The sequence below is a fragment of the Pseudonaja textilis genome, chromosome 4 (genome assembly GCF_049901715.1).
Source record: "Pseudonaja textilis isolate UNSWEBS1 chromosome 4, rPseTex1.2, whole genome shotgun sequence".
Lineage (NCBI taxonomy): Eukaryota > Metazoa > Chordata > Lepidosauria > Squamata > Elapidae > Pseudonaja > Pseudonaja textilis.
The window spans coordinates 35,743,849-35,770,092 of NC_141993.1; the positions used below are offsets into that span (position 1 = coordinate 35,743,849).

The 26,244-nt window shown below is 37.1% G+C and overlaps 1 protein-coding gene across 2 annotated transcripts in view; it reads left to right on the forward strand.

The window, feature by feature from the left end:
• The window catches only part of CPXM2 (carboxypeptidase X, M14 family member 2), a 96,631-nt gene that overhangs the window by 51,021 nt on the left and 19,366 nt on the right, over window positions 1–26,244 (forward strand). For both annotated transcript variants that reach the window (XM_087932565.1, XM_026704930.2), the window contains exons 8-11: window positions 11,787–11,910; window positions 14,306–14,502; window positions 18,106–18,285; window positions 20,364–20,661. In XM_087932565.1, the coding sequence (XP_087788691.1) occupies window positions 11,787–11,910; window positions 14,306–14,502; window positions 18,106–18,285; window positions 20,364–20,661 (799 nt within the window). The remainder of the gene's footprint in view (window positions 1–11,786; window positions 11,911–14,305; window positions 14,503–18,105; window positions 18,286–20,363; window positions 20,662–26,244) is intronic.

Genomic DNA, 26,244 nt, shown 5'->3' on the forward strand with positions numbered 1-26,244 from the left:
ACTAATTAAAATATATAGTAAAATATTAGATACCTCTTTTATAGATTTGTATATGACTCTCTGTGTGTGTCTCTGTGTGTGCCAATATATTTTAGCAAACTGAGAGCAGTTTGGTCTAGTGGTTAAGACACCAGCTGGAAAACAAAGATATTGAGTTCTAGTTCTTCCTTAAGCATGAATACCAGTTGGATCACTTTGGACCAGGCACACTTTCTTAGTGCACAATGTGAGGATTTGGCAACCTGCTGTTTAACCAATTCTGCCGAAACATTGCTACAACTTTAAAAGCACAACTACAATGATGTGGGAAAATACCCGAACAAAGCTGAATACCATACATGTAAGTACCCGCAAAAACTTAACAAAACATATATATAGATAGAGGGGGCAGGATGTGCAGCAGACCAAGGTCTATTCTGCAGCATGTAGAAGTATTTCTGAGAGACTAAAAAGGAAGTGGGGTGAGGGAGTTCATTTAAATGTAGCCCTGGGCAACCATAGCAATTTTTCTAAGGTACAGTGGAAAATGTTGGATTTGTCAGCTAAGGAGGACATTTGTACTCATGATGACTCATCAGGGGTTCTAAGAAATAAGAAATAACAATTTTTACAGTTTGAGCAAGTTAAAAAAAACCTAAAGAAGAGGATTTTAGAATGGCACTTTCTTTATGGTCCTATGGATTTGATTCTACTAGATAAATGAATAGTAGACTTCATGCAGAGTGTACGGATAGCATTAGAGGCCACGGAATGCAATTTCATACAAAGGTTCACATAGATGAAAGTCCTTTCCAATTTATGTTTAGATCCACCAAATATAATTATATTCTTCACTTTAGTGCATTGAGTAATATGACTCTCAATTAATATCACCAGCAGTGTAGGTGTAGAATGTGCTAAAGATTTTTTTCCCTATCTTGTTCTCCAAATATGTTTAGAAATGAAGTATTTATCCTGGATGAGTCATCCTTCTTCCTTTTTTCTGAACAATTGTGTACTGAGTCACACACAGTTCAGAAGAGATTTCATGGCCTATATTTCCAGCAGACAGATTAGATGAGTAGGAACTCAATTGGCATAATTAGTGTCAAGAACAATAACTTTAAAAGCATTTTAGTGCCTAAGGTTGGTCAGGTGTGTGTGTGTGTGTGTGTGTGTGTGTGTGTGTGTGTGTGTGTATATATATATTTGTTTTCTGAGGTTCTCGCGGGTATTTGTATGTGGATCTTTGGTTGTTCGGGTTTTCTCCCGCGTAAGATTCGAAGTATCTAGGCAACGTTTCGATGAAGTCTCATTCATCATCTTCAGGCTTCTGTCTCCGGCTCTGTGCTTCTCAGAGTAATGGAGATTGCAGCTGCTTCCTCCTTTTAACTGCCAGTGGGGGTGGGACTTGATTGGGTGGGGGCTTGGCTGTGTTCTGATTGGGTGGGGGTGTGTTCTCATTGGTAGGGGTTTGGCTGTGTTCTGATTGGTTGGGGGTTAGCCGTGTTCTGATTGGTTGGAGGCGTGTTCTGTTCAGGTGGGGGCTTGGTTGTGCTCAGGTTAGTCTTAGTTGCTGGGGGATTTGAGCTGGAGAGTTGTGATCTTGCTGTTTGGCTTCTAGTTCGTGGTCCTGCTGCATCTTCATAGTGGGTGTCGGTTTGCTTCATGTATGGCTCAGAGGGGTTTGAAGTGGGTAGTGATGCAGCTGCAGTGCAGCTTCTGGTCCATGGTCATTTCTCATTTTCTGAATGGGTGGGAGTCTGTTTTCTACATGGAAGTGTGGTGGTGGCATCTTGTGTGGCTCTCATGGGTGTGGGTCCGGTGTCCTTCTTCATGTTAGTTACTCGTCTGTTCATGAGGGCGGGTTTCCAAATGGCTGGAAGGCGGGAGGTGTCATCTCGTTTGTTCATGCTGTGTGGGCGTTTTTCTATCTCTATGGCTTCTCTGATTATTCTGCTGTTGAAGTGTTCGGTTTTGGCGATAGTTCTGGTATTTTTAAAATCAATTTCATGTCCTGTGGCTTTGAGGTGTTGGACCAGGGAAGAGGTCGTTTCTTCTTTTTTGATTGAGTTCTTATGTTCTTCAATGCGTGCACTTATTCTTCTGTTAGTTTGTCCAACGTATGTGGTAGGGCAGGTAGTGCAGGGGATTTCGTATACTCCTTGGTTTTCTAATTCGATTTTGTCTTTGGGGTTTCTTAGGATGGTGGATATTTTTCTGTTTGTGCAGAATGCTGTTTTGATGTTGTGTTTTTGGAGGATCTTGCTAATTTTGTCTGTAGTGCCTTTTATATATGGGAGGAGGGCTTTGCCATTTTCTTGTTCTCTGTCTTGGATTTTGGTTGGGGTTTCTTTTTGGATTAGGTGGGTAATCTTCTTTCTTTGGAATCCATTGGCTGTAAGTACGTTGGTGAGAGAGTGTAGTTCGGTTTTTTGGTGTTGTTCATCGGCTAAGCATTTTGTTCTGGAGATGAGTGTCTTGGCTACGGAATTGATCTGTGCTGGGTGGTGGTGTGAGAGTGCATGTAGATAGCGGTTAGTATGTGTTTTCTTCTGGTAGATGGTGTGTCCTAGGGAGCCATTGGATCTTTTGTATACCAAGACATCTAGGAAGGAAGTTGATTGTTGGCTTCTGTTTCCATGGTGAATTGTATTTTGGGGTGTAGGCTGTTGAGGTATGTGAGGAAGTTGTTCAGTTTTTCTTTCCCGTGTGGCCAGATTATGAAGGTGTCATCTACGTATCTGAGCCAGAGTTTGGGTTTGTGGTCGTATTTTTCTTGAGCTTGTGTTTCAAAGTGTTCCATGTAGAGGTTTGCGATGACAGGTGAGAGGGGTGATCCCATGGGTGCTCCTTCTATTTGTTTGTATTTTTGTCCATTTTAGGTGAAGTAGGTATTGGATAGGCAGTGGTTGGTTAGATCTAGGATGTGCTTGGGGGGGTTGTATTTGTTTTGGATGGCTGTCAAGGCTTCTTTTATTGGCACTTGGGTGAAGAGGGATATGACATCGAAGCTTACTAGTAGGTCGCTAGGTTGTAAGTTTTGTTTCTTTATGATCTCGATGAACTGGAATGAGTTTCTTACGTGTGAGTTGATGGATTCTGCATAGGGTTGTAGTTGTTTGGCAAGAAATTTGGCCAGGTTTTGTAGAGGTGAGCCTATGGAGCTGACTATTGGTCTGAGTGGGGTTCCTTCTTTGTGTATTTTGGGGAGACCATATAGCTTGGGGCATCTGGATGATTTTTCTCTGGGTATGATTCCTTGCTGGATTTCTTCACTGATGGGGGAGGCTTTTATTTTGGATTTGGTAGTTTTTTCTAGGTAGGTGGTGGGGTCTGTCTTTAGGGGTTTGTATGTGGGGTCTTGGAGTAGGTTGGTTAACTTGGTTTGGTAGTCAGATGTGTTCATTACCACTGTCGCGTTGCCCTTGTCTGCTGGTAGGATTATTATGCTGGTGTCTTCTTTCAGGTTAAGTAGTGCAGTTTGTTCTTCTTTGGATAATAAACAGCATTCTGCACAAACAGAAAAATATCCACCATCCTAAGAAACCCCAAAGACAAAATCGAATTAGAAAACCAAGGAGTATACGAAATCCCCTGCACTACCTGCCCTACCACATACATTGGACAAACTAACAGAAGAATAAGTGCACGCATTGAAGAACATAAGAACTCAATCAAAAAAGAAGAAACGACCTCTTCCCTGGTCCAACACCTCAAAGCCACAGGACATGAAATTGATTTTAAAAATACCAGAACTATCGCCAAAACCGAACACTTCAACAGCAGAATAATCAGAGAAGCCATAGAGATAGAAAAACGCCCACACAGCATGAACAAACGAGATGACACCTCCCGCCTTCCAGCCATTTGGAAACCCGCCCTCATGAACAGACGAGTAACTAACATGAAGAAGGACACCGGACCCACACCCATGAGAGCCACACAAGATGCCACCACCACACTTCCATGTAGAAAACAGACTCCCACCCATTCAGAAAATGAGAAACGACCATGGACCAGAAGCTGCACTGCAGCTGCATCACTACCCACTTCAAACCCCTCTGAGCCATACATGAAGCAAACCGACACCCACTATGAAGATGCAGCAGGACCACGAACTAGAAGCCAAACAGCAAGATCACAACTCTCCAGCTCAAATCCCCCAGCAACTAAGACTAACCTGAGCACAACCAAGCCCCCACTTGAACAGAACACGCCTCCAACCAATCAGAACACGGCTAACCCCCCAACCAATCAGAACACAGCCAAACCCCTACCAATGAGAACACACCCCCACCCAATCAGAACACAGCCAAGCCCCCACCCAATCAAGTCCCACCCCCACTGGCAGTTAAAAGGAGGAAGCAGCTGCAATCTCCATTACTCTGAGAAGCACAGAGCCGGAGACAGAAGCCTGAAGATGATGAATGAGACTTCATCGAAACGTTGCCTAGATACTTCGAATCTTACGTGGGAGAAAACCCAACAACCAAAGATCCATATATATATATATATATATATATATATATATATATATATATATATATATATATCCCCACGTCATTGTAGTTATGCTTTTAAAGTTGTAGCAACGTTTCGGCAGAATCTCATCTGCCATCATCAAGCTTCTGTATTGTGTCTGTCTGTGAAAGCTTTAAAAGCACAACTACAATGACGTGGGAAAATACCCGAACAAAGCTGAATACCATACATGTAAGTATCCGCGAAAACTTAAGAAAACACACACACACACACACACACACACACACACACATATGAAACATTAAAGCAGGGGGGATTATTTCATCAGGTCTTATATAACAAATAAAAAAGCTGTGATAAAAAAGGGTTTACAATTGGCCAGTGGAGAGCTAATAATATGCATGTATAGATTATCTGCTTTAAGAGTTTTCAGAGTGTTCTTGTAATATACCAGTTTATTTTCATTGTCCCAAAGGTGCTTTTTCAAGAGGCAACTGGACTTACTGGGTTTTGTTCTTTGAAGCTTCTTGGATGAGAAGCGAAACATCTTCAAAGAAAAACTAGAAAGTCCAGTTGTCCCTTGAAAAAACACCTTTGGGACAACCATGATCTGGATGACTGAAAATCTCCAAAGACATTCATTTTCATTGATAGTGGGGGTTTTCTTCATAATCCAAGTATTTCCTTTAAACACTTTAATAAAAGAATTGTGTATATTTGAATGGCCCAAATGTTTGCTTTTCAGGCAAAAAAAGAGGAAAAAGGTAATACAAAATTACTAAATTATGTCCTTTAAGTCTAATGTTCAGCCTTCTTAAAATTGTTGTTCCTGCATTCTGCTGATATGGTTTCTTTTGCAGTAGCATTCACATCATTTCAATACTGTATTCTTTGCTTGTCTGTACAAGATGCCAAAGTTTAATTTAAATGCTTTTCTTTCTTGAAGACACATGGTTATACAGTAAGGGAGCTGGTGTACAAAAAAACATAATTTTACTCAGTGCTCTATTTTTTGTACAGAAACAAAGACAGATAGGGTGGAGAGAGGCCAGCAAGAAGCAGATGGGAAGATTCTAGTAGAGTTAATGCATCACAAAGATGATTCTATCACTGTTAGAGGAAACATAAAGAGGCTACTGAAACATTTTACTTTTAATATCATTTTAACAGGCATTTCTATGGCTCAGCAGGCATTTCAAAAGCAGTCAGGAATGTCATTGACAGTAATGAAAGTCAACTGAATTTTTTTAAAACCAATCAGCTGCATGGATGACCCCTAGTCAATCAAATCACTAATTGCTTCCACTCTCTGTGGGAAAAGACTTCCAGTCCCTGAAACACTGACAGCACACAAATATGTATACATTCTTGCAGATTATTAAATCTGGATATTTGTAATTGCTGGTAATAAAGATATACCTGTCTCAATCCAATAGCATTCTTCTATTGGCAAGACAAATGTATGGCTAAGTTTCCTTGCAAGCCCAAAATAGGGTTCCCAAAGTCTAGGAATAATTAGTGTACCTCCATACCTCCCCCCTCTCCTCTATTTCTATCAGCTCTATCAGCATCATATCTATCTCTATTTCTATCTCTATCTCTAAGTCTATTTCTTTCTCTATCATCTCTCTCTATATCATCTCTATTTCTATCCTCTCTATCATCAACCCCCCCATCGCTATTTGTAATTGAATGTTTTAGTCTAGACACACAGGACTGTACTTGTTGGCCCCTATTCATATTATCTTATGCCTTGTTGACTGGTCCATACTGTCCAAATATCATGGTAAGTTCAGAAGAAAGGATCCAGACATACCTATAGCTAATAACCATATGGCCTATGGCTCCTTCTCCCCAGATGGTTGTTTAATTTCAATATTTGAGAGATACACAGAAGGAAACATGACACCAGCTCAGAAATTCAAATAGTAATAGTAGTCTTTATTATGATCACTGGCCAGAACTCTGATAGTTAACAAAATAAATAAGTCTTCAAGAACAGCTATTGAAAAAGGATTATTATTTGGTTCACATAACTGCCGGCTATAAAAATATAGGGGTTTCACTTCTGAGGAACACATTTTTAGATACGACAGACAGAACTAATTGGGTTTCCCACACTCTAGCATATGATTCCTAGCAATTGTCTGGAAATGTATCTGCATTTTTCTTGGCAAAATTTCAGAAATGTTTTGCCGTAGCCTCCTCCTTAGGACTGAGAGAAAGGGACTGGTCCATCATCACCCAGATGACCTTGTGTCTAAGGTGAGACTAGAACGCCTGATCTAATCTGTAGCTTGGCAATTTAACCACTAAACCAAATTAGCTCTCCCTTTTCTAAATACTACATTAGATACTCATATATATAGTTATAGGAGCACCTGAAATATAGAGATTAAGAAATTATCAGTCAATCAGAATTAATCTGGGAGGGACCTTGAAGGTCATCTTGTCCAACCCTCTACTCAGGCAGAAGACCCTATATCATTTCAGACAGGCAGCTGTCCAATCTTCTTTTAAAAATGTCCAGTGATGAAGCACCTTCAACTTCTGAAGGCAAGCTGTTCCATTGGTTAATTGTCCTCACTGTTAGGAAGTTTCTCCTTAATTCCAGGCTGCTTCTCTCCTTGATTAGTTTCCAACCATTGTTTCTTGTCTTGCCTTCTGGTGCTTTGGAAGCTCAGTTAACCTTCTCTTCTTTGTTGCAGCCCCTCAAATACTGGAATGCTGCTATCATGTCATCCCTAGTCCTCCTTTTCTCTAGACTGGCCATATCCAATTCCTGCGACCATTTAAAAATTAAATTGCACACTTCTCAGAGGGATGAACTACTGAATTATACGTTCCCAGTTGAGCACCAAGCAAATGTTTCATGCTCATCTTAACCAGATAGAGATTTAACATTGCCGAGATATGTTGTGCCTCTCTGATGAAGTGGAAGGATTTTAGTCCAGCTAATCTGTGAATGAATGTAGACCTAGTCTTGGAAATGGAAAAGAAATAACCTCTTTAGGAAGGACGGTCTGTAATGACTTTGCAATCTGGTGAGACAGGAAAATGTGAGGAAGAAAAAACCACTTGCATTATTTAAAATGAAGAGAGAAATTCTAATGGACTTTCAAGTGTAATGTCAGTCCTTCAAAGTGGGCAAGGTCAAGAAACAGATGCAGCCAAGATTCCAAAAATGCTCTTCATGGTTGCATGGTAGAATTAAATATTATTAACTTATCTACCTGATAACTGATCATATCAATTGCCATAAGACACATATACTAGCATACAACTGTTAGTAGTGAATGTCAGTATGTAATCTCTGCTGAGTGTGTAATCTTGTTTGGCAACTATATAATTTTTGCTGACATCCACTAATAGGTGGCTGATACACTTGCGGTTGAAATACTGAAAGGAGGTAAACATTTTATCTGCTTTTCATTTCCTTCCAGTGATATGTTTGATCTTCTCTGCCCGTTGCTTCTGCCACTGCACTCTCAGAATGAATCTCTCTCTCTCTCTTATTTTGAATCAATATCCTCTCTTCCTTGAACAAACAAATTTGCATTTTTTCCCATCTCCACTCCATCTTCTCCACTTAGAAAAACAGGGTTTGGCAGCACTTGATAAACATTTCAGTTAGTGATAAATTATATTTGGAGAATCCTTAGCCATTTGGGTATTACTACCTTACAAAGTTCTGGAGGTATTATTAAATGCATGGTAATTTTGGAGAACATGAGATTTAAGCTTGTATCTTGCTCTTCATTCTGGAAGGTTTGGGCCCTTTCTTTTCTGGGGCCTTAAAGCTGATCTGAAACTTCATTTGAATCGTACTTCCTTGTTTGTGCGTTGCTCTGAAGTGGTTTGACATGAATTGTGAAAACTGAAAGGGTAATATTTTTTAGATACAAGTCAGAGGTTCATCCGTTTTTCACCTGTTAAATTTTAAAATATCCCCTTTTCTTCCTTGGTCTCTTCATGGGGTTTCCACAATCTGTGCTGCTCTTTTTCTTGGCCAAGTTCAATACATTCCATACCACCACCTTTTTATTCTACAGTATTTTGCTAAGAGATTGAGCCCGTCTCCCCTCTCCCTTAAAAAAAAAAGTCCTTTCTTTACAAGTCCGTAATCTCAATTAGAGGTAGAGTCAGAGTTCTTGGATGGAGATCAGCATTTACTGGCCTGATGCCCTTCGTGACACCATGTGGAGTTCACAGCAAATATGCTCTGGCAGCATATATAACAAAATTTAGATAAACAAACCTTTTCTTTTTTAAAATGGAAATATTGTAAAAAAAATCAATTTGCAGCTTTAAATATTTACAGATAAAAATACTTGTATTTTGGCATGATAATATTATACAGAATTTTTCAAATCGCAGATTGAACTATTTATTTATTAACTATATTTATTTATCAAATTTATGTAGCTGTCTATCTCATGAGAAGTGACTCTGAACAAGGTACAATACTCAATAGAAAAACCTATATAAATATCTGAACAACCACAAGGTTTCCAATTATTAGAAATACATCCGCTAAAAAAAGAAATTCCCATTACATAAAATACATAATTGCTGAGCTGCATTGTGAACTTGGATATAGAGATAATAAAGCTTAAATAGTAACACATATTGAACCATAAAGATTATGTTCTCTGTTACAGCAACTGCCTCTGGAATAGCACTAGAAATCTATGTGGCTCCAGTCTTGATGGCATAAGTCTCTCAGATTCAGGAGTAGAGACATTACTGAGCCAATGACAATATTTTGTGAATTTGTATCCAGACGTGTATCTTCTTCCTATTTTGTTTTGTTATTCTATTTTTTTTTCTATCTCTAGTGTCTGATAAAAATGTTTCTTTTTTTTTTTTCAACTAGCAAAAGAGAAATTTGGTGGAAATGGTCTTCCGAAGTGTGGGATCCAAAACCTTCTCTCAGGGAGTGTTAATTCAACTCAGAGATGCTTCCTATTCATAAGGGGATGGGTCATCTCTTCATTGCCAATTCACTTGTTTATAATACTTTATGGAACTTGTCTGCCTCCTAACTCTCAATGATTCTGGCTAACTCATATGAATCAAATAAAGAAATTACAATAAAACCAATAAAAGTTTTTTTAAAAAGACAATAAAAGCAATGGCTAGTTATGACTCACACAGAGAAAGAAAGTAAAAGTCTATTTATTCGATAAATAATTCATTTCAGGGTAGCCAATGATTTTCAATTGGGCAGGATTATCAAAATCTGATGTTACTTGATTTCAATGATCATTCTTTATTAGTCTGCCTTAGTATAACATTAAATGTTACAATTTCTTATTGAGATTCTCATGTTTGTTGCTCATTCATTTTTTAAAAACATTATATTATAAGATCTATAAGTGTTAATGTCAATTCTTCAGGAAACAACACAGTTTATGAATCATGTTCCTACTACATGTTTAAATAAATCATCGTATCAACATCAGAAGCAAGATGTTGAAGGATGTTTGAGTTATGGTTTGTACACCTAAAGGATCATTTCCAAAATACAGTTTTGCCTTGGTTCTCAATTGTTTTGAAATTTATAAAATTGGGTACTCAATGTATTTTGATGAGAAAAATTTGTCCTGGTACTCAATGCTTGTTTGGTACTTAATGCGCAAGCTAGAACTTGTCACTGTTGGTTGCCTCATGACTTGCAACCCTTTCCAGTTGAAACAAAGAATGATGCATTAGTCACATGGTAACTCGCCTTGTGCACATCCCCTTGCAGTCTTGTCTCAGACTTATCTGTGTTCATTTTGTGTATTTTTGCACTTTTTTCCTCATCAGTACAAGTAAAGTATGCAATGAAATTTCATTTTAATGTATGCCGATTAGTGTACATTCAAAGTTATTCTAAGTCTACGTGAAGTTTTTATTTAATTTAATTTAAGTATACAGTAATTTTTAGGTTTATTTTTCATATAAAGTAATGATGTACAACCCTATCCTCTTACATATTGCCTTAAAATGTGCATTGTCTTTGGTTTGAGAATGCATTAAATTTATTTATATTATTCCTTATGGGAAAATCTGTCTATACTAATCTTTTTTGATACTGATTGTCCCTCTCAGAACCAATTAATAATGGGTACTGAGGTAGCACTGTATTCATCTCAAATTTGTCAGTAGCAAATACTACTGGGATTACAGGAAATACAGATGAAACAAATAAATAGATAGATTGAATTTGGCTGAAGATCCTAAGTCAATCACTGAAATATAATTCATTATAAGTTGGCTCATAGCACTAGATTCTCCTCAAAAATTGTAGCTGGCTTAGATTTGCCAACTTTCTTCTGTAGCCTTTAGTACAATGGTGAGGTGCAACTGAATTAAGGTTTGGTCTAATTAATGGTTCCTTTAAGGAACTTATGCAGGAATTTACTTCCAGAATGTTAATAAAATAAATAACTATTATTATGAATTCAATTATTATTAATAATAATATTATAAATTTATAATAGTTGCCTCTGATTGAATCAACCTAGATATTGACCTTATAATTGTTCCAGTTGTTAATAGATATGACTACATAGTAAGAGACTATGTTTTTGTAAACACAAACAAAATAGAGTGTTTCATGTACCTATGGTCAGCTTGTATGGCATCTTTCAGAAATAGAAAAAGAACCAAAAGTGTCTTTTTTAAAAATTGTATAAGGTTTAAAAACCCATAACAATTTATAAGTGAAGAATAATAAATAATCCATTGTTTATTTACCTTTTCTATTAATTTTTTAAAAACATCTCTTAGGCCTAAATGTCAAACAGGTCAACAGATAGTAGTATATAGATCAGGGATGTCAAACTCACAGGCTGCATCATGGTCGAATGCATCATGTATTGGCCCCGCCCCCATCCGGTTTAGCGAAGGGGAAAAAAGACTGGATGAGTCACATGACGCCACCATGATGACATGAGTTTTGACACCCCTGATACAGATTATGACTATGTGAAGCTTTGGTTTGAAAATGTGATTCAAGGGTGAATAAATTAATTCTCCAAATTAAAACAGTTTTTCAAGCCAGGTCAGCAATTTTGACTGAAATACTAAATGCAATGAGATGCCTCCAATCAATTTGGAAAATGGAATTAGCTTGTTTTCCCAACTTGAATTCAATCAAATCAGGTCAACAATCCAAATTGAACTGACAGCTTGATTTGGATCAGAATTGATGTGCACTTTTAACAGATAACAACCACAACAACAAAAAAGCAAGGGCGAGGTAAAACTTTGAATCCATTTCCTGGCCAATTATTATATAAATATCTTATTTTGCTTGTGTTTTTTTTAAACAGCTGATGAAGGTGGTAAATGAGATGTGTCCAAATATCACAAGAATTTACAATATTGGAAAAAGTCATCAAGGGCTAAAGCTGTATGCTGTTGAAATATCCGACAATCCTGGAGAACACGAAGTTGGTTAGGATTACATTTTTACAAAAATAAATGTGACGGCTTTGGGGGTGATGATTTTGGAATGTTTAAAATTTTAAGATTTATATACGTATAGTTCTTGTGGTTGATGTCTGTTCATTTAGAATACCCAAATCCAACCTGGTGCCCTTAGATTTTGTAGTTCTTACAGTTCCTAGAATATAAATCTCATAAATCTCATAAATAAATAAACAAACAAACCAGTAAATTAATATCAGCCACAATGATTAAACTGAATACTAATAGGGTATATAACGCTTTTAGAAAAGAAAACAAATACCTCTTCAGGCCTCTACTAAAAGCAACTATTATAATATAAACATTGCTTTATTAGATATTCCAAAATGCTTCCTACAGCTTAAAGAATACCCTACATCAGCTGAATCATATGACTGATGTCTAAAAATAAGCTCTTTTTTAGTTCTTCAGGTTGAGTTGAATAAGACCTCCTGAGTTAATCCAGACCTCTTTGGAGAGATTCTGTACTTCCAAGAGGTGAAATAAGAGAAGCCTGCTAAAATGACTGGAATTAAATCATTCTGAGCAATTTGCTCCTCTTTCCCCAAGTCCCCAAATAATGTTCTGATTTTGTTTCTTCAAGAAGGAAAGGAGAGACGGAGAATGAAGAGGAATGGAATTGAGCTGACTTAATTAAATTGAATGACTAACAAATATATCTTCTAAATGCAGGAAATAGTTCATAAGTCACGTTTCAGATGCAGTGGTTTGGGGTTACTAGTTAGTTACATTTATTACTGGGATACTTTATGAAACCACTCATAAAGACCTTTACCTGAATACATATACACACAGACTCTCTGTCTCTGTCTGTCTGTCTGTCTGTCTGTCTCACACATACACACATTTATGGCAGAATTATATTGAAAAACAAACAGGACTATCAGGTTTTTATAATATTATTAAATGTTGGTATCAATTTTATTAAAACTAATCATAGACAATATCAGGATTCATTCTGTCTTTTTCCTTTACTGTGTTTCAGACCATGACAAGAACATTATTTTTGTTTTCTGCTAGGAGTTATCTTTAAAAAATCAGCAGGATAAATTTTTGCAACCATAGATTATAGATTTAGGGTGGGTCTCCCCCACCCCCAGTTCCACAGAGAATATGGATATTGGTTGGAGATTAAAAGACAAAAATGATCTCTTAAGATGAAAAAAAAATGTTTCAACTCTTGAACATAAAAAACAGTTTCTTTTAACTCCTTTAAATCCCTTAATGTAAACAAAAGTCTTGTCACTAAAAAGATGGAAAGGTTAGTGCAGCCAGAACACATGATTGTTCACCCCTGACGTAGAAAATATGGAAAAAAGACACCTGACTACAGCCAGGAACCCAGTTGTCCATCAAACAAGGGTTGATAAGTAGCTGCATTGCCTTAATCAAAAGAGGTATTATTCTGTTGCCTGAAGAATAGCTCTGTATAGTTTTTCTCAGAAGAACATTGGCAATGAAAAGTAAATTCCCTTGAAATCCCTTGTTCGAAAATGAAGGCTATGTGGAAAATATAAAAAAAAATAGTTGTTTGGACTATTTCATTTCAAAATATATAGAATGAAGATGAAAATCATATAAAGTGGTTTCCTTTATCTCTCTTTTTCCTTGTTATAAATTTTTAAAAAGTTCTGCAGGACCGACGGCAGCATAGGACTCATATTACAGCTTCCTTCTAGTTACATGTCCTTCAATATGTTTTTGTGAGTAATATCTCAACATATGACATCATATTTCTCCAAAGATATTCAAGTTGCTGGTTGACAGAGGCAAAAATGTTACTCCGCAGAATCTGCAGATGCTACTTCCTTAAAAGGACCCTGATGTCATATCATTCTAAGACATTTTGGAACATTCCACTGGAAAGAAATCATGAAAGAGCCATCTGTCACCCTGAGTAGCATGGAATGTCTTAAAATATTTTGAGAGTTAGAAGCAAAATAAAACCCCTTGGGTACCCTATAAGTTCAGGGGTGTCAAACTCAATTTCATTGAGGGCTGCATCAGGGTTGTGTTTGGGGGGCATGGCAAGGGTGGGCATGGCCAGCTTGACATCATTGGTGGGGTCACCTGTGGTGGCCCAAGCATTCTGCCAGCAAAAATGGAGCTCTGTTTTCTCTGGCAGAGGCATCACAGGCCAGTCCTTCACTGTTTCTGGGGCAGCTTCAGGGGCCAGATCTAAGCACCCCATGGCTGGATCTGGCCTGCAGGCCTTAAGTTTGATACCCCGCTCTAAGTGTTTATAGTCATCAAGCTCCTGCATAAATTAGAAATCCGACCTTCGCTTTCAGTGTAAGAATAAGTTGCAAAAACAGACCAAAGAAAGACTTGTTGCCAACTTTTTTTTTTAAATTTTGAATAGGTGAACCTGAATTTCGGTACATGGCAGGGGCTCATGGGAATGAGGTGCTTGGGCGTGAGCTACTGCTTTTGTTAATGCAATTTATGTGCCAAGAATATCTTGCTGGGAATCTACGCATTAAGCATCTCATTGAGAGTACCAGAATTCATCTTCTTCCTTCAATCAATCCAGATGGATATGAGAAAGCCTATGAAGGGGTAATGTGGTAAACCATCAATACAAATGCTGTTTTCAAATGTAATAAAATAGAGCTCAACTTCTAGTGGCTACATGAAAAAGCATGTGTACTGGTAGTCCTCAACTTATGACCGTAATTAAGCCCAAAATGTATGTTGCTAAGTGAGGCATTTGTTACATGAGTTTTGCCCCAGACTTTTCTTGCCACATTTGTTAAATAAATCACTGCAGTTCTTAAATTGGTAACCAGGTTAAGTGAATCTGGTTTCCCCATTGACTTGGCTAGTCAGATGGTCACAAAAGGGGATTGCGTGACTCTGGAACACTGCAACCGTGTGAATTAGTTGTCAAGCATCCAAATGTAAATCAAGTGACTAAAGGGATGACGTAACTGTCAAAAGTGTGAAAAATGGTTATAAATCACTTTTTTCACTGTTGTTGTAACTTCAAACATTCACCAAATGAGCTGCTGTAAATCAAGGACTACCTGTAATTTGGAGGTGAGATGGGGCAGCAATATGGAAGTGGTTTCTCATTACTATCTTCTTACAGGTAGTCCTCAACTTACGACCACAATTAAGGCCAACATTTCAGTGGCTAAGCAAGATAGCAATAGCAATAGCACTTAGACTTATATACTGCTTTATAGTGCTTTATACAGCCCTCTCTAAGCAGTTTACAGAGTCAGCATATTGCCCCCAACAATCTGGGTCCTCATTTTACCCACCATGGAAGGATGGAAGGCTGAGTCAACCTTGAGCCTGGTGGAATTCAATCTGCCAAATTGTAGTAGGAGTAGCTTGCAGTACTGCACTCTACCCACTGCGCCACCAAGGCTCCTCAAGATAGTTGTTAAGTGAATTTTGCTTCATTTTACAACCTTCCTTCCCACAGTTTTTAAATGAGTCACTGCAGTTGTTAAATTAGTAACCCAGTTGTTAAATGAAACTGGTTTCCCCATTGCCTTTGCTTGTCATAAGGTCACAAAAAGGGATCACACAACCCCAGGACATTGCAACCATCATAAACATGAATCAGTTGCCAAGCGTCTGAATTTTGATCATGTGATCATGGGAATGCTGCAACAATCATAAGTATCAAAAAGGTCATAAGTCACTTTTTTCATTGCTGTTATAACTTCAAACGGTCAATAAATAAACTGTTGTAAGTCAAGGACTACCTGTATTGACTTCCCAATCTAGTTCACAAGACAATATTTTCTGATAGTATTAATACATATTTTCTTCAAGATCTGCTAGGTGCCTGAGCACAGCTCACTTTATAGTAAAGGGGTATTTCTTTTTTCTTTTTAATTGAAAAATGTAGATGGTAAGGTGTCACTGCAGTTTTCATGCGCTTCTACCTTAAAATAGTCTGACATTTTGCTGTCCGTGTTTTAGAAACAACAACAAATTAGAGCCACATCTTTTTCCTGAAGCTTGCTTTAATTTGGATATAACCCAAAATGAGATGCTTTTTTCTAATGTTTACTTCATTCCCTTAAAGTAATCACTATGGGCATTACTGTATCTGCTGCCAAATGTTGATTTCAAATTGCCAGCCTAGTATTTTGAAATAACATATATATTCCAAGCTTCTAATGTCAAAATAGGAATAGTTTGAACCTTTAAGAGATTTTTGTGGCAGATCTTTGGGGAAGTGATTTGATTAGTCTTTCATTTCTTCCAGTAATTCACTTAAGTTGACATCTTGGTTCTTTAGTCAACATTTCTTTAGTGGCAAAAATGCCTAGGCAGCATATTGTACAATTAAAGGAAAAAGGTAATGTCAGAAGAAGCAATGAGAAAAGCTTTCTTAGACAACCTCTTTGTAAAAAGCAATGCTTTTTTAAAAAACCAGATATGCTGTTTGTTTCTTTTTTCTAAAGACAATATTTTATAGGAATATTATTGTGGTCCTGATTTTGTTCTAATCCACAAGTTCTCAATCATAATATTTATTACCAATTATTACCAATATTTATTACCAATTTATTACCATTAGCATTCAGCATTTAAGTTTATATCCTGCCCCATAGTGCTTTACAGTACTCTCTGGGTTGTTTACAATAATTATTAGCACATTGCCCCCAACAATCTAGGTTCTCATTTTACGAACCTTGGAAGGATGGAAGTCAACAGCTGAGTCAACTGTGAGCCCCCATCAGGATTGAACTCCAGGCTGCAGGCACAGTTGCCTGCAGTACTGCACTTTAATCCTTTTGCTACCAGATTATAATACTGAGTACTAGGTAGAAATGTGTTTATAAACATAATAAAGCATGTGTAAAATGTTTTCCTCCCAAACTACACTAGTCCTGTGGAAATCTGAAGAAATGGAACCTGTGTGACAGTTGTGGGGAGGATAAAAAGAGCCTATCTTATAAATGGCAGCTTAGTCCAGGTGGCATCTCAAATACTTCAAGAGAGTATGCCTTAATAATTCAGTATAGATGAGAAATTTATTATAGGAATTTCCAAGATACTGTATTTACTCCAGAATAGCATTAAATATATTTTACTGAAATCTATATAATTTTTGCTTCCTTGATCTTATGTAGCTATGCTGGGCTTTACCAACTATTACACTGAGGAAAGTATGTGCAGAATTGTCCTGCATTTGAAAAGAAGAGGATAGAATCCCTTAAACTAGAGTAGGGAAACTTTGGATCTTCAAGTATCTCCCTGAACTCCAGCTAAGAGAACCTAGTTGTGAGGGATACTACAAGCTAAATCCGTAACATCTGGAGAGCCACAGCTTCCCCATTCTATGTATATGTGCACATTATGTGTGAAATCTTCTTCAGGCTAACCTGATTTTTTGTGTGAACATGCTTTGTAATTTTTTGGCAATGATACAAAAGGAGCTTTCCCCTTGCCTTCTTTCAGAACACCATTCAACTTCCTAATGTAGCCTATGGCTTTGGAATGTCCCATGGGTCTCCCATCTAAATTCAAGCCATGTTCAATCCTGCTTAGTATTTAAGATTGGTCAAGGTTAGCTAGATGCTGTCACCATTACTTGCTCCATTTCTATTAAGTTATTAGTATTTGTAACTAAAATAATGTTGACAAAATCCTAACATCACATTTCTGGGAATCAATTATGCCAAAATTCAGTTGTGGCTGCCTCCAGATACAATTACTATTCAGTGCTGGGTTTTTTATTTACAAAGTGGCATTTTATGTTTTGACAGAATTCACATTCTTTGCTGCAGGTTTAATGATATACAGACCAGGACATTTGTAATAGCAGGGAAAAGAAAAGGGATCATCATATTCAAAAGTATACTGAGAAAGAAGTCCAACAAAATGTCAAAGTTTTGGGGATAAGGGGATAAATGTGAATTAAATGAGTCATCCTTGCATCCTACTGAAATGTGGATTTAAGTTAGACATGCTGTCCAATTGTTCAAATTATACTGTGGAGAAAAACAAAGAATGGGGTACAAAAGAATGTGGTATTTTAGTCAATCCATTTTCAAAACCAAAATGACTTATTTTGCATAAAGGAGATTAGTTTTATCACTATAAGAAAAGTAGGCAAAGTTGCCATTATACTCCCGCAATAAATTGCAGTTATAAAATAAGCCAAATGATCTGAACATTGCATTATTATTATAGGGTTCTGAATTAGGAGGCTGGTCTTTAGGACGATGGACTCAGGAAGGTATTGATATCAACAATAACTTCCCAGATTTAAATACACTTCTCTGGGAATATGAAGATCGGAGAAGACTTCTGAGAAAGGTCCCAAATCATCAAATTCCAATTCCAGAATGGTATCTATCTGAAAATGCTACAGTAAGTAGAAATTTTTACAAAGAAAAATGTCAAGTGATTTGGAGTAGCTGAAAATTATCTCAGTTCTGTTCACTACAAAATAGCACAGCACATTCTGATATGTATAATTTATAATTTTATAATTTAATATTATTCAAGTAAGGCTACTGACCTTTCTATAATCTTCTTCTAATGTTGTAATCTAAGATATAGATTTCAAGTACTTTATAATGTTTAATTTAGCATGCTCTGTTGTTGTTTTTTACCCATATCATTCTGATAGCTTTGGGCTAAAAATTTTCCAATGGGAGATGAACCAGAAGTTTCCAGAATGTTTTTTTTTTTAAGTCAAATGGTGGCTGTCTATGGAGATTCTTAGGCATCGAGGTCATGGTTGTCCCAAAGGTACTCTTTCAAGAGGCAATTGAACTTTCTGGTTTTTCTTTAGAGACATTTTGTTTCTAATCCAAGAAGCTTCTTCAGCTCTGACTGGATGGTGGGGACGTGATGTATGGCAGTGAAATTCTCTACCATCCAGTCAGAGCTGAAGAAGCTTCTTGGATGAGAAGCGATATTCAAAGAAAAACCAGAAAGTCCAATTGCCTTTTGAAAAAACACCTTTGGGTCAAATGCAAGCTGCAACAGAATTAGAAGCCATATGCCCTCTTACATGCTGCGACTTGACTTTTCTGACTACACCAAACACTCCTGAAGAATTTATCAAAAATATAATCTTCAATAATGCTAATGGAAAAGCTACACTGACTTGTGTAAACTGTTATTAATGGAAGATTTTTATTTATTTAATTTATTTATTTTGTCAAAAGCTTACAATACAACAGAAATAGGAATAAACATAAGTTTAAATATAAGAAATAGGAACTAATAATTGGGGACAATGGGACAGGGATGGTAGGCACGATTGTATGCTTACTCATGCCCCTTGCAGACCTCTTAGGAATGGGGTGAGGTCAATAGAGGTTAGTTTGAGGGTAAAGGAGTGGGGGTTTGAGCAGATGACAAGAGAATAAGGTAGTGAATTCCAGACATTGACCACTCTGTTGCTGAAATCATACTTCGTCCAATCAAGTTTGGAGTGGTTTACATTTAATTTATATCTGTTGTGTGCTCTTGTGTTGTTGTGGTTAAAACTGAAATATTAATTAACTGGTAAGATGTTGTAATATATGATTTTATGTACTATGCTTAAGTCCAATCTTTGCTGGCTTAGTTCAAGGTTGTCTAAGCCTAGAATCTCAAGTCTGGTGGTGTAGGGTATTCTGTTGCAAACAGAGGAATGTAGTACTCTTCTGGTAAAATACTTTTGGACTCGCTCAGTTGTATCTATGTCTGATATACAGTGCGGTTTCCAGACAGCAGAGCTGAATTCAAGTATTGGTCTAGCAAAGGTTTTGAATGCCCTAGTTTGCAAATCAGTATTACCAGAGGAGAAGCTTTGTAAAATTAAATTTGCAACTCTTAAGGCCTTTTTGGCAATACTGTTGCAGTGGGCTTTGGTGCTTAGGTCATTTGATATGAGAAGATGTAACATAGTTACATTGTTTGTCCTTATCCAAACATTGTTTCTTGTAACTATTACCTCCTAAAAGAGGATTTTTTAAACAGCTTATATTATTGTTAATAAAGAATCAGTGTGGTTCAGTTTTAGTGGAAGCCTTAAAATGAACATAGCCAGTTCTAACAGATTTGGGGCAAGGCTCCTTCCAAATCTGACCTTCACCAAACTCCTTTAGTGACTCCTTATTTTTCTCCATCAGCAAATTGTACACATTTATTTCCAAAGTGATTTGGAAATCAGACATTTTACAACCTGTTTCTGATTTTGATCATGCTGGAACATTTATGGTCATTTTAGCAAGGATTGCTAAAACTTCCTTTTATATTTCTTTTATCATTACTTCAGTTCCCTTTGATATTTTTCTTGCATTTGTTGACTGTTCCAGACTCCAAAATTAAAACAATGTGAAGAAACAAAGACACAGAATTGCCTTTGGGTTATAAACTTGCAATTGTGTCCATGTATTCAGAGACTCTCTTGAAAAGCTAGCTTAGAATTCTGTACACTTCATCTTTCCTAGGTAGCAGTGGAAACACGAGCTGTGATAGCCTGGATGGAAAAGAATCCTTTTGTGCTTGGAGGCAATTTACAAGGAGGAGAACTTGTAGTTGCCTATCCCTATGATATGGTCCGGTCAGTCTGGAAGACACAGGAGCACACACCAACTCCAGATGACCATGTCTTTAGATGGCTGGCCTATTCGTATGCCTCTACTCACCGACTAATGACTGATGCTCGGCGAAGGGTATGCCATACAGAGGATTTCCAGAAAGAAGATGGAACAGTAAACGGAGCTTCCTGGCATACTGTGGCAGGAAGTAAGTGGTAGTTCAAAAATAAAAATTTAACAACTTGTCAAACACACGTCAAATATATAAATAGGTCAGGAGCCATGGTGGCACAGTGGTCAGAATGCAGTATTGCAGGCTAACTGTGCCCACTGCCAGGAGTTCAGTCCTGACTAACTCAAGTTTGGCTCAACCTTCCGACCTTCTGAAGTCAGTAAAATGAGAACTCAGATTGTTGGTGGAAATATGCTGACTATGTAAACCACTTAGAGGTGGCTGTAATGCACTATGAAGTGGTATATGTAGTATTTTTCGGTCTTTAAGACACTCCAAAACATAAGACGCACATTAGCTTTAGAGGAGGAAAACAAGAAAAAATATTTTTGCCTCTGCTTCCCAGCATCCATCTGGCTAGCGTCCTTGCATCAAACAGCACATTATCACAGCCCCAGTACATGGCTCGTCAGGGCTCCACTCCATTGCACCCACCACTGGTCAGCTGAGCAACAGCTGGATTCTGGCCTCACATAGCCCCACCAATCAGTGGGCTGGCCAACTGAAAACATCGCCATTGCTGCCTTCTCTGTGTCTGCTACCTCTGCGGGGAATGCTGGAGCCTTCACTGGTGGGCAGCTAATTGGTGGTTGGATCAGCCTCCTAGAATACTGATGATCAGCTCTTTCTAAATGGCAGGGATCACCACCACCTATCACCACCACCACCTATGGCCACTGCTGCCTATTGCTGCCACTGTCATTCATGGATCGGTGGCGATGGTGATAGGCAGTGGCAAATGATGGCAGCAATCCCTGCTGCCTACAACAGCTGATCAGTGATATTCCAGGAGGCCAATCCAATATGCTCCAGCTTTCCCTGCCAGTTGCAAACAGCAATGTTGACAGGTGGCAGTGGTGACAGGCGGCAGTTGCGAACACCACTGCCACACCAACCCCTTCCCCCTGCCATAATATTTGCTCCATAAGACACACAAATATTTCCACCCATTTTTGGTGGGGGGAGTGTGTCTTATAGACCAAAAAATATGGTAAGTCTAAGTGCTATTGCTATTTGTTCTTGTTTTCTTATCCTAACTGTACATTAAATGGCAGTCATCCACTAAACAGCAGGAAAGCAAAACTTTGTAATTATGTCCCAATATAAGTCAGGTTTTGAGTTTTGAAAGATGTTCCTGGGCTAAGGCAGAAGTTACTGATTTTCCTTTGGCTTTTCACATGAGTATTTTTATGGAATAGAGGGTTTAAATGATGTCTGGTTTACATAAATAGAATAGAGGCTATGCAACACACTTCAAACAATTTTTTAATATGCATCTAAAGGAAGGAAAATGAGATAACTCATTTAGGTATTGCAATAAATAAAGATATATGTGAATAAAAGAATTGCAAAAGCAATAAACAATAAGCAAAGAAGCCATAATTCTTGATTAATCCTGATATACTTTAGGAATTATCGTCAACCTTTTAGAGTGATTTGTATATCTTAAAAGTTGAGTGTTTTCATGTACTATTTTACCAAAATGGCTGCTGTGGTCAGCATATCCAATTTACTGAATGCAATTCTAAAAATATCGGAAAGATTCGCTGATGACTTTGCTTCATACTATTCCTCTAACTTTCCAAAATTGTCTCAATAAACTCAGCTTATCATTTTTCTGGCCACAATTCTAAACTGGATTGCTATATTTAAATTCTAAGAATTTTTCTGCTTGACCACATTGGACTCAGAAACATAGATGGAAAAACTTAGTACAATCATTAATTAGAAACACACAAAAAATCAAAGAGCATAACATGAAGCATACATTCCTAACCCATAGACATCATGCATAATTAAAATCAGAAGAGCTCTACAAATCATTCAATACAATTATAATTAGCTAGAAAAGAAATGTTGAATTCTCAGTATGGAATGCTACAAGAGGAACAATACAGAAATGTGTTGGCTGATTCCAGCTCTTCTTTCCCATATAGGCATGGTTATCAATTTGAATTTGACTATGTCTACTTGCGACCAAAGCTGGTAGGAAGGTCTTAGTAAAAATCTTGTCCACACAAGTGTAAACAAATAAATTAATTTCACATTAAAAGGTAGTATGCCTTTTCAGCCTAACTCTCAGACTTTACTACCAAGGCACCTGTGTTGAGTATCTTTATGGCATTGTGCCTTAACCTGCTGCTTAATCATTGCCTTAGCTTTATGGAATTCATGATTGACACAAGTTCTAGCTAAAGGCCAGAACTTTTTTTTCCTCCAAGAGGTTCCCTAGGTAAACTGGATGCTATTATGTAGAACTAGTGAGGTCAGACCAAATAAGGAAATGACCCTATTAGTCAAACATAACAAAACAGTTAAAAGATACAAAGCTGAAGCTCCCACATCAGTTACTCTAAACCACTTATACATGGGAGGTTGAATTTAAGACACAGCTTAACAATTGGACTGAATTTTCCCTTTTGTAGAAAGTTATATTTCTTGTAAATAAATTCTGGAATTGAATGGTGGCTTCAGCGTGAAATATTTGGTGGCAAAAATAAATATTGGCCTACTTTTGCCCAATAAGAGCTAAGGATAGCTTTTTTGAGCATTCTTAGCTGCATATTTAGAATGTGTCTCGACAAATAACATATTTTTAAAACAGCTTTTAATATTTAAAAAGCTTCCTTTTGTGCTTGCAGAGAATTTTCAGGGAGGGAAGCTTGTAGTTGCCTATTCCTATGATACGATCCAGTCAGTCTGGAAGAGATAGGAATAATGTTAATCTACCATTGATCCTAATGTCCTAACTGATACTGGTAACTTTGAGCATTCTCTATCAGCTTCATCCAGGACATCATATCTAGATATTGCTTATTTAAATGCCATCTATCTAATTTGTGCAGAAATATTCTTATCATAGGGAGTGTGATAGCTCAATGGTTAAAGACTCCGATCTTGTTAGCTGGAGAGATGACAGCCCAGGTTCAAGACCCAAGCTCCATGCAATGGGTGAGTTCTTACTACTTGCTCCAGCTTCTGTCCACCTAGCAGTCTGCAATGCAAGTAGATTAATAGGCACCACTTTAGTGGGAAAGTAACAGTGTTCCGGGCATCTTTGGCATATAACCATGCAGGTCACTTGACCACATAAATATCTTCAGACAATGCTGGCTCCCTTGGGCAAGAAATAGAGATGAGCCCTACAGTTGGACACAACTGATAGAGAAACTTTTATCTTTACTATTCTTATCATGCTTGAGGCCAATGCTATTTTTTGTAATTGTCTGCAGGGAAGGGGCACACGTAAAGGGCAAATTATAACAGGTGCTTGATGATGTAATTACACAAATGACATCACTTATATGGGACTTCATCATGGTTTGTTTTTTTTAGAAGATGATATCACACACATGCCATTAATTTGACAGTGGGTTCTTCTGGTTACCACTGGTATGCTAAGTTCCTATTTTACAAAGGTATCACACAATACATTTAAAAAAGAATCAGGTAGGACTAGGTATGTAATAACTGTGTAACATATACCAAGGACAAGGTTATCTAATTACTTTCTTACAACATGATTAGATTAGCACAATCAAGAACAATTGCATTTACATTAATGAATAACTAACATTTATATTTGATCTCCTCATGCTGCGGGTACATATATAGTCTACAGTCCCTTTAAAAAGAAGGAATTAATGCACTACAATTCTGAAAATATCTGGGGGGGGGGGGTGGACTGAAGCTAAGATGCCATGCAGGGAGAATAATATTTAAGTAAGGAAAGGGCAGTAGATTCATTAATAAGATTTGTATTTTCACTGCATTAAAGGAAGGAAGTATTTAAGGGATTTAAGGATTTGGGGCTTGATGTAGCAAAATATTTTGCCTATGATTGAGTTCTGTCAAGTTGGTGAAGATCTGATTACTGTAGTATTCTGTCTTAGGAAGCAAAATGTTTTGGGCCATCTCTGTAGAACAGGAATGAAAAAAAGTCCTCCTTTTTTGCCTTCTGTTTAAAGGTTTGTCCACTCTTGTATATTTGTAACACAGCCAAAATTGATATCTCTAGTTCAGTCAAACCTATTTATACAACTTAACAACAAAAGAGACTTAATTTCATTCTGATCAGCTGGGAAGACTCCTAGGGATATATTACATTCAATTCTATTTCTGTATGTTGTCTAATCAAATGATACTTTAGAAGTGCTCAACCTCTGTCTTGACTCAGTCTGGTCTAGATAGAGATCGATAAACTGAAAATGAATCCTGGTGGCAATTCATAGACCAGGGTAATTATTTCAGATGACCTTGCATTTTCTTTATAGAACTAGGTGCACAACTTAGAGTGCTTCTTAATCTACCACTGACCCTAGAGACCAACTGATACTAATAACTTTGAGCATTCTCTATCAGCTTCATCCAGGACATCAGCAATAATATTTGCTATGTGGAAAACAATTTTGCTCTAGGAATATCTGTTTGGCCCACTGTAATTAACATATTTGAGGTCCTGAATAGTTTAATTTTTCAAATTCTGCAGAAATTAAAATTTGAATTTGATTTCGATCTAGATGAAACTATCATATCAATACTTAAGGAATTTCATTGTCTCTCTGGCCTCTAATTCCCTTGGTATAGGAGTAAGATTTATAGTAAAAACTTAAATGGCACGAGGTCCAATTCTATGAGCATTTTTTCCCATCTTGTCCTCTCTCTGCAATATGATCTTCTAGGAATTTCTCCTTTATGTAAGCTTGTTACAAGAAGCGTATTATGTCTTACTGTGGTGGTGCCTTGACTTTGAATGACTTTGCAATTTTTTTGATTGGCATAAATTTGTAGCTATTCACCTCAAATGAAAATGCTCTTTTCAACTGAGCCCTTTAAAATTTTAAATATGCTTTTCCCACCATTTTGTTTCACTGATTGATTTGTCAATTTTACTATGGTCAGTCTCTGCAGAAACTGGCCTTTATAAAACCATCATCAAAATTTCCTTTAAATTTTATTTACTGTGAATCTCAATAACATTAATTTGAGATGAAATGTACATGTGCACAACCATTTTGTTAGTTCCTGTTATTGTTGAGCATTTTTGGTAAGCAGATTATCTAGAAACTAAAAGCTGTATTAGGTTTGCAGTGGATCACATAATATTGCCTTTACTATGATGATCTCATAATCTAAAATACATTTTTCATTTTACTTCTGTATTATACTCTAGAGTTATTTTTAATTATTGGTATTGAATTTCTATAATAAGTCTTGTATCATTATGCAATATGAAATTCAAAATGCTGATTCCAGTTTCTTATCCTCTCTATGTGTTCTGAAATTCAGCTGTTCTGAAATCATACATCTCTACTAATTCTGGTCTACTGTAAACCCACAACCAAGAATTTGGGTTAGACTGATGATGATGAAAGGAATAATCTTTCATCATAATCTTTTAATAAACTAAGTTTCATAATTACCTTTTGAATTTGTTTTCCTTTGGTCACACAATACAAACTGTAATAAGACAGTTAATTTTTAATATGAAGACAATATAAAAAAATACAAATGTTGATTTAGATCTCCAGTTTACATTTCTATAGACAGTAGGACCTT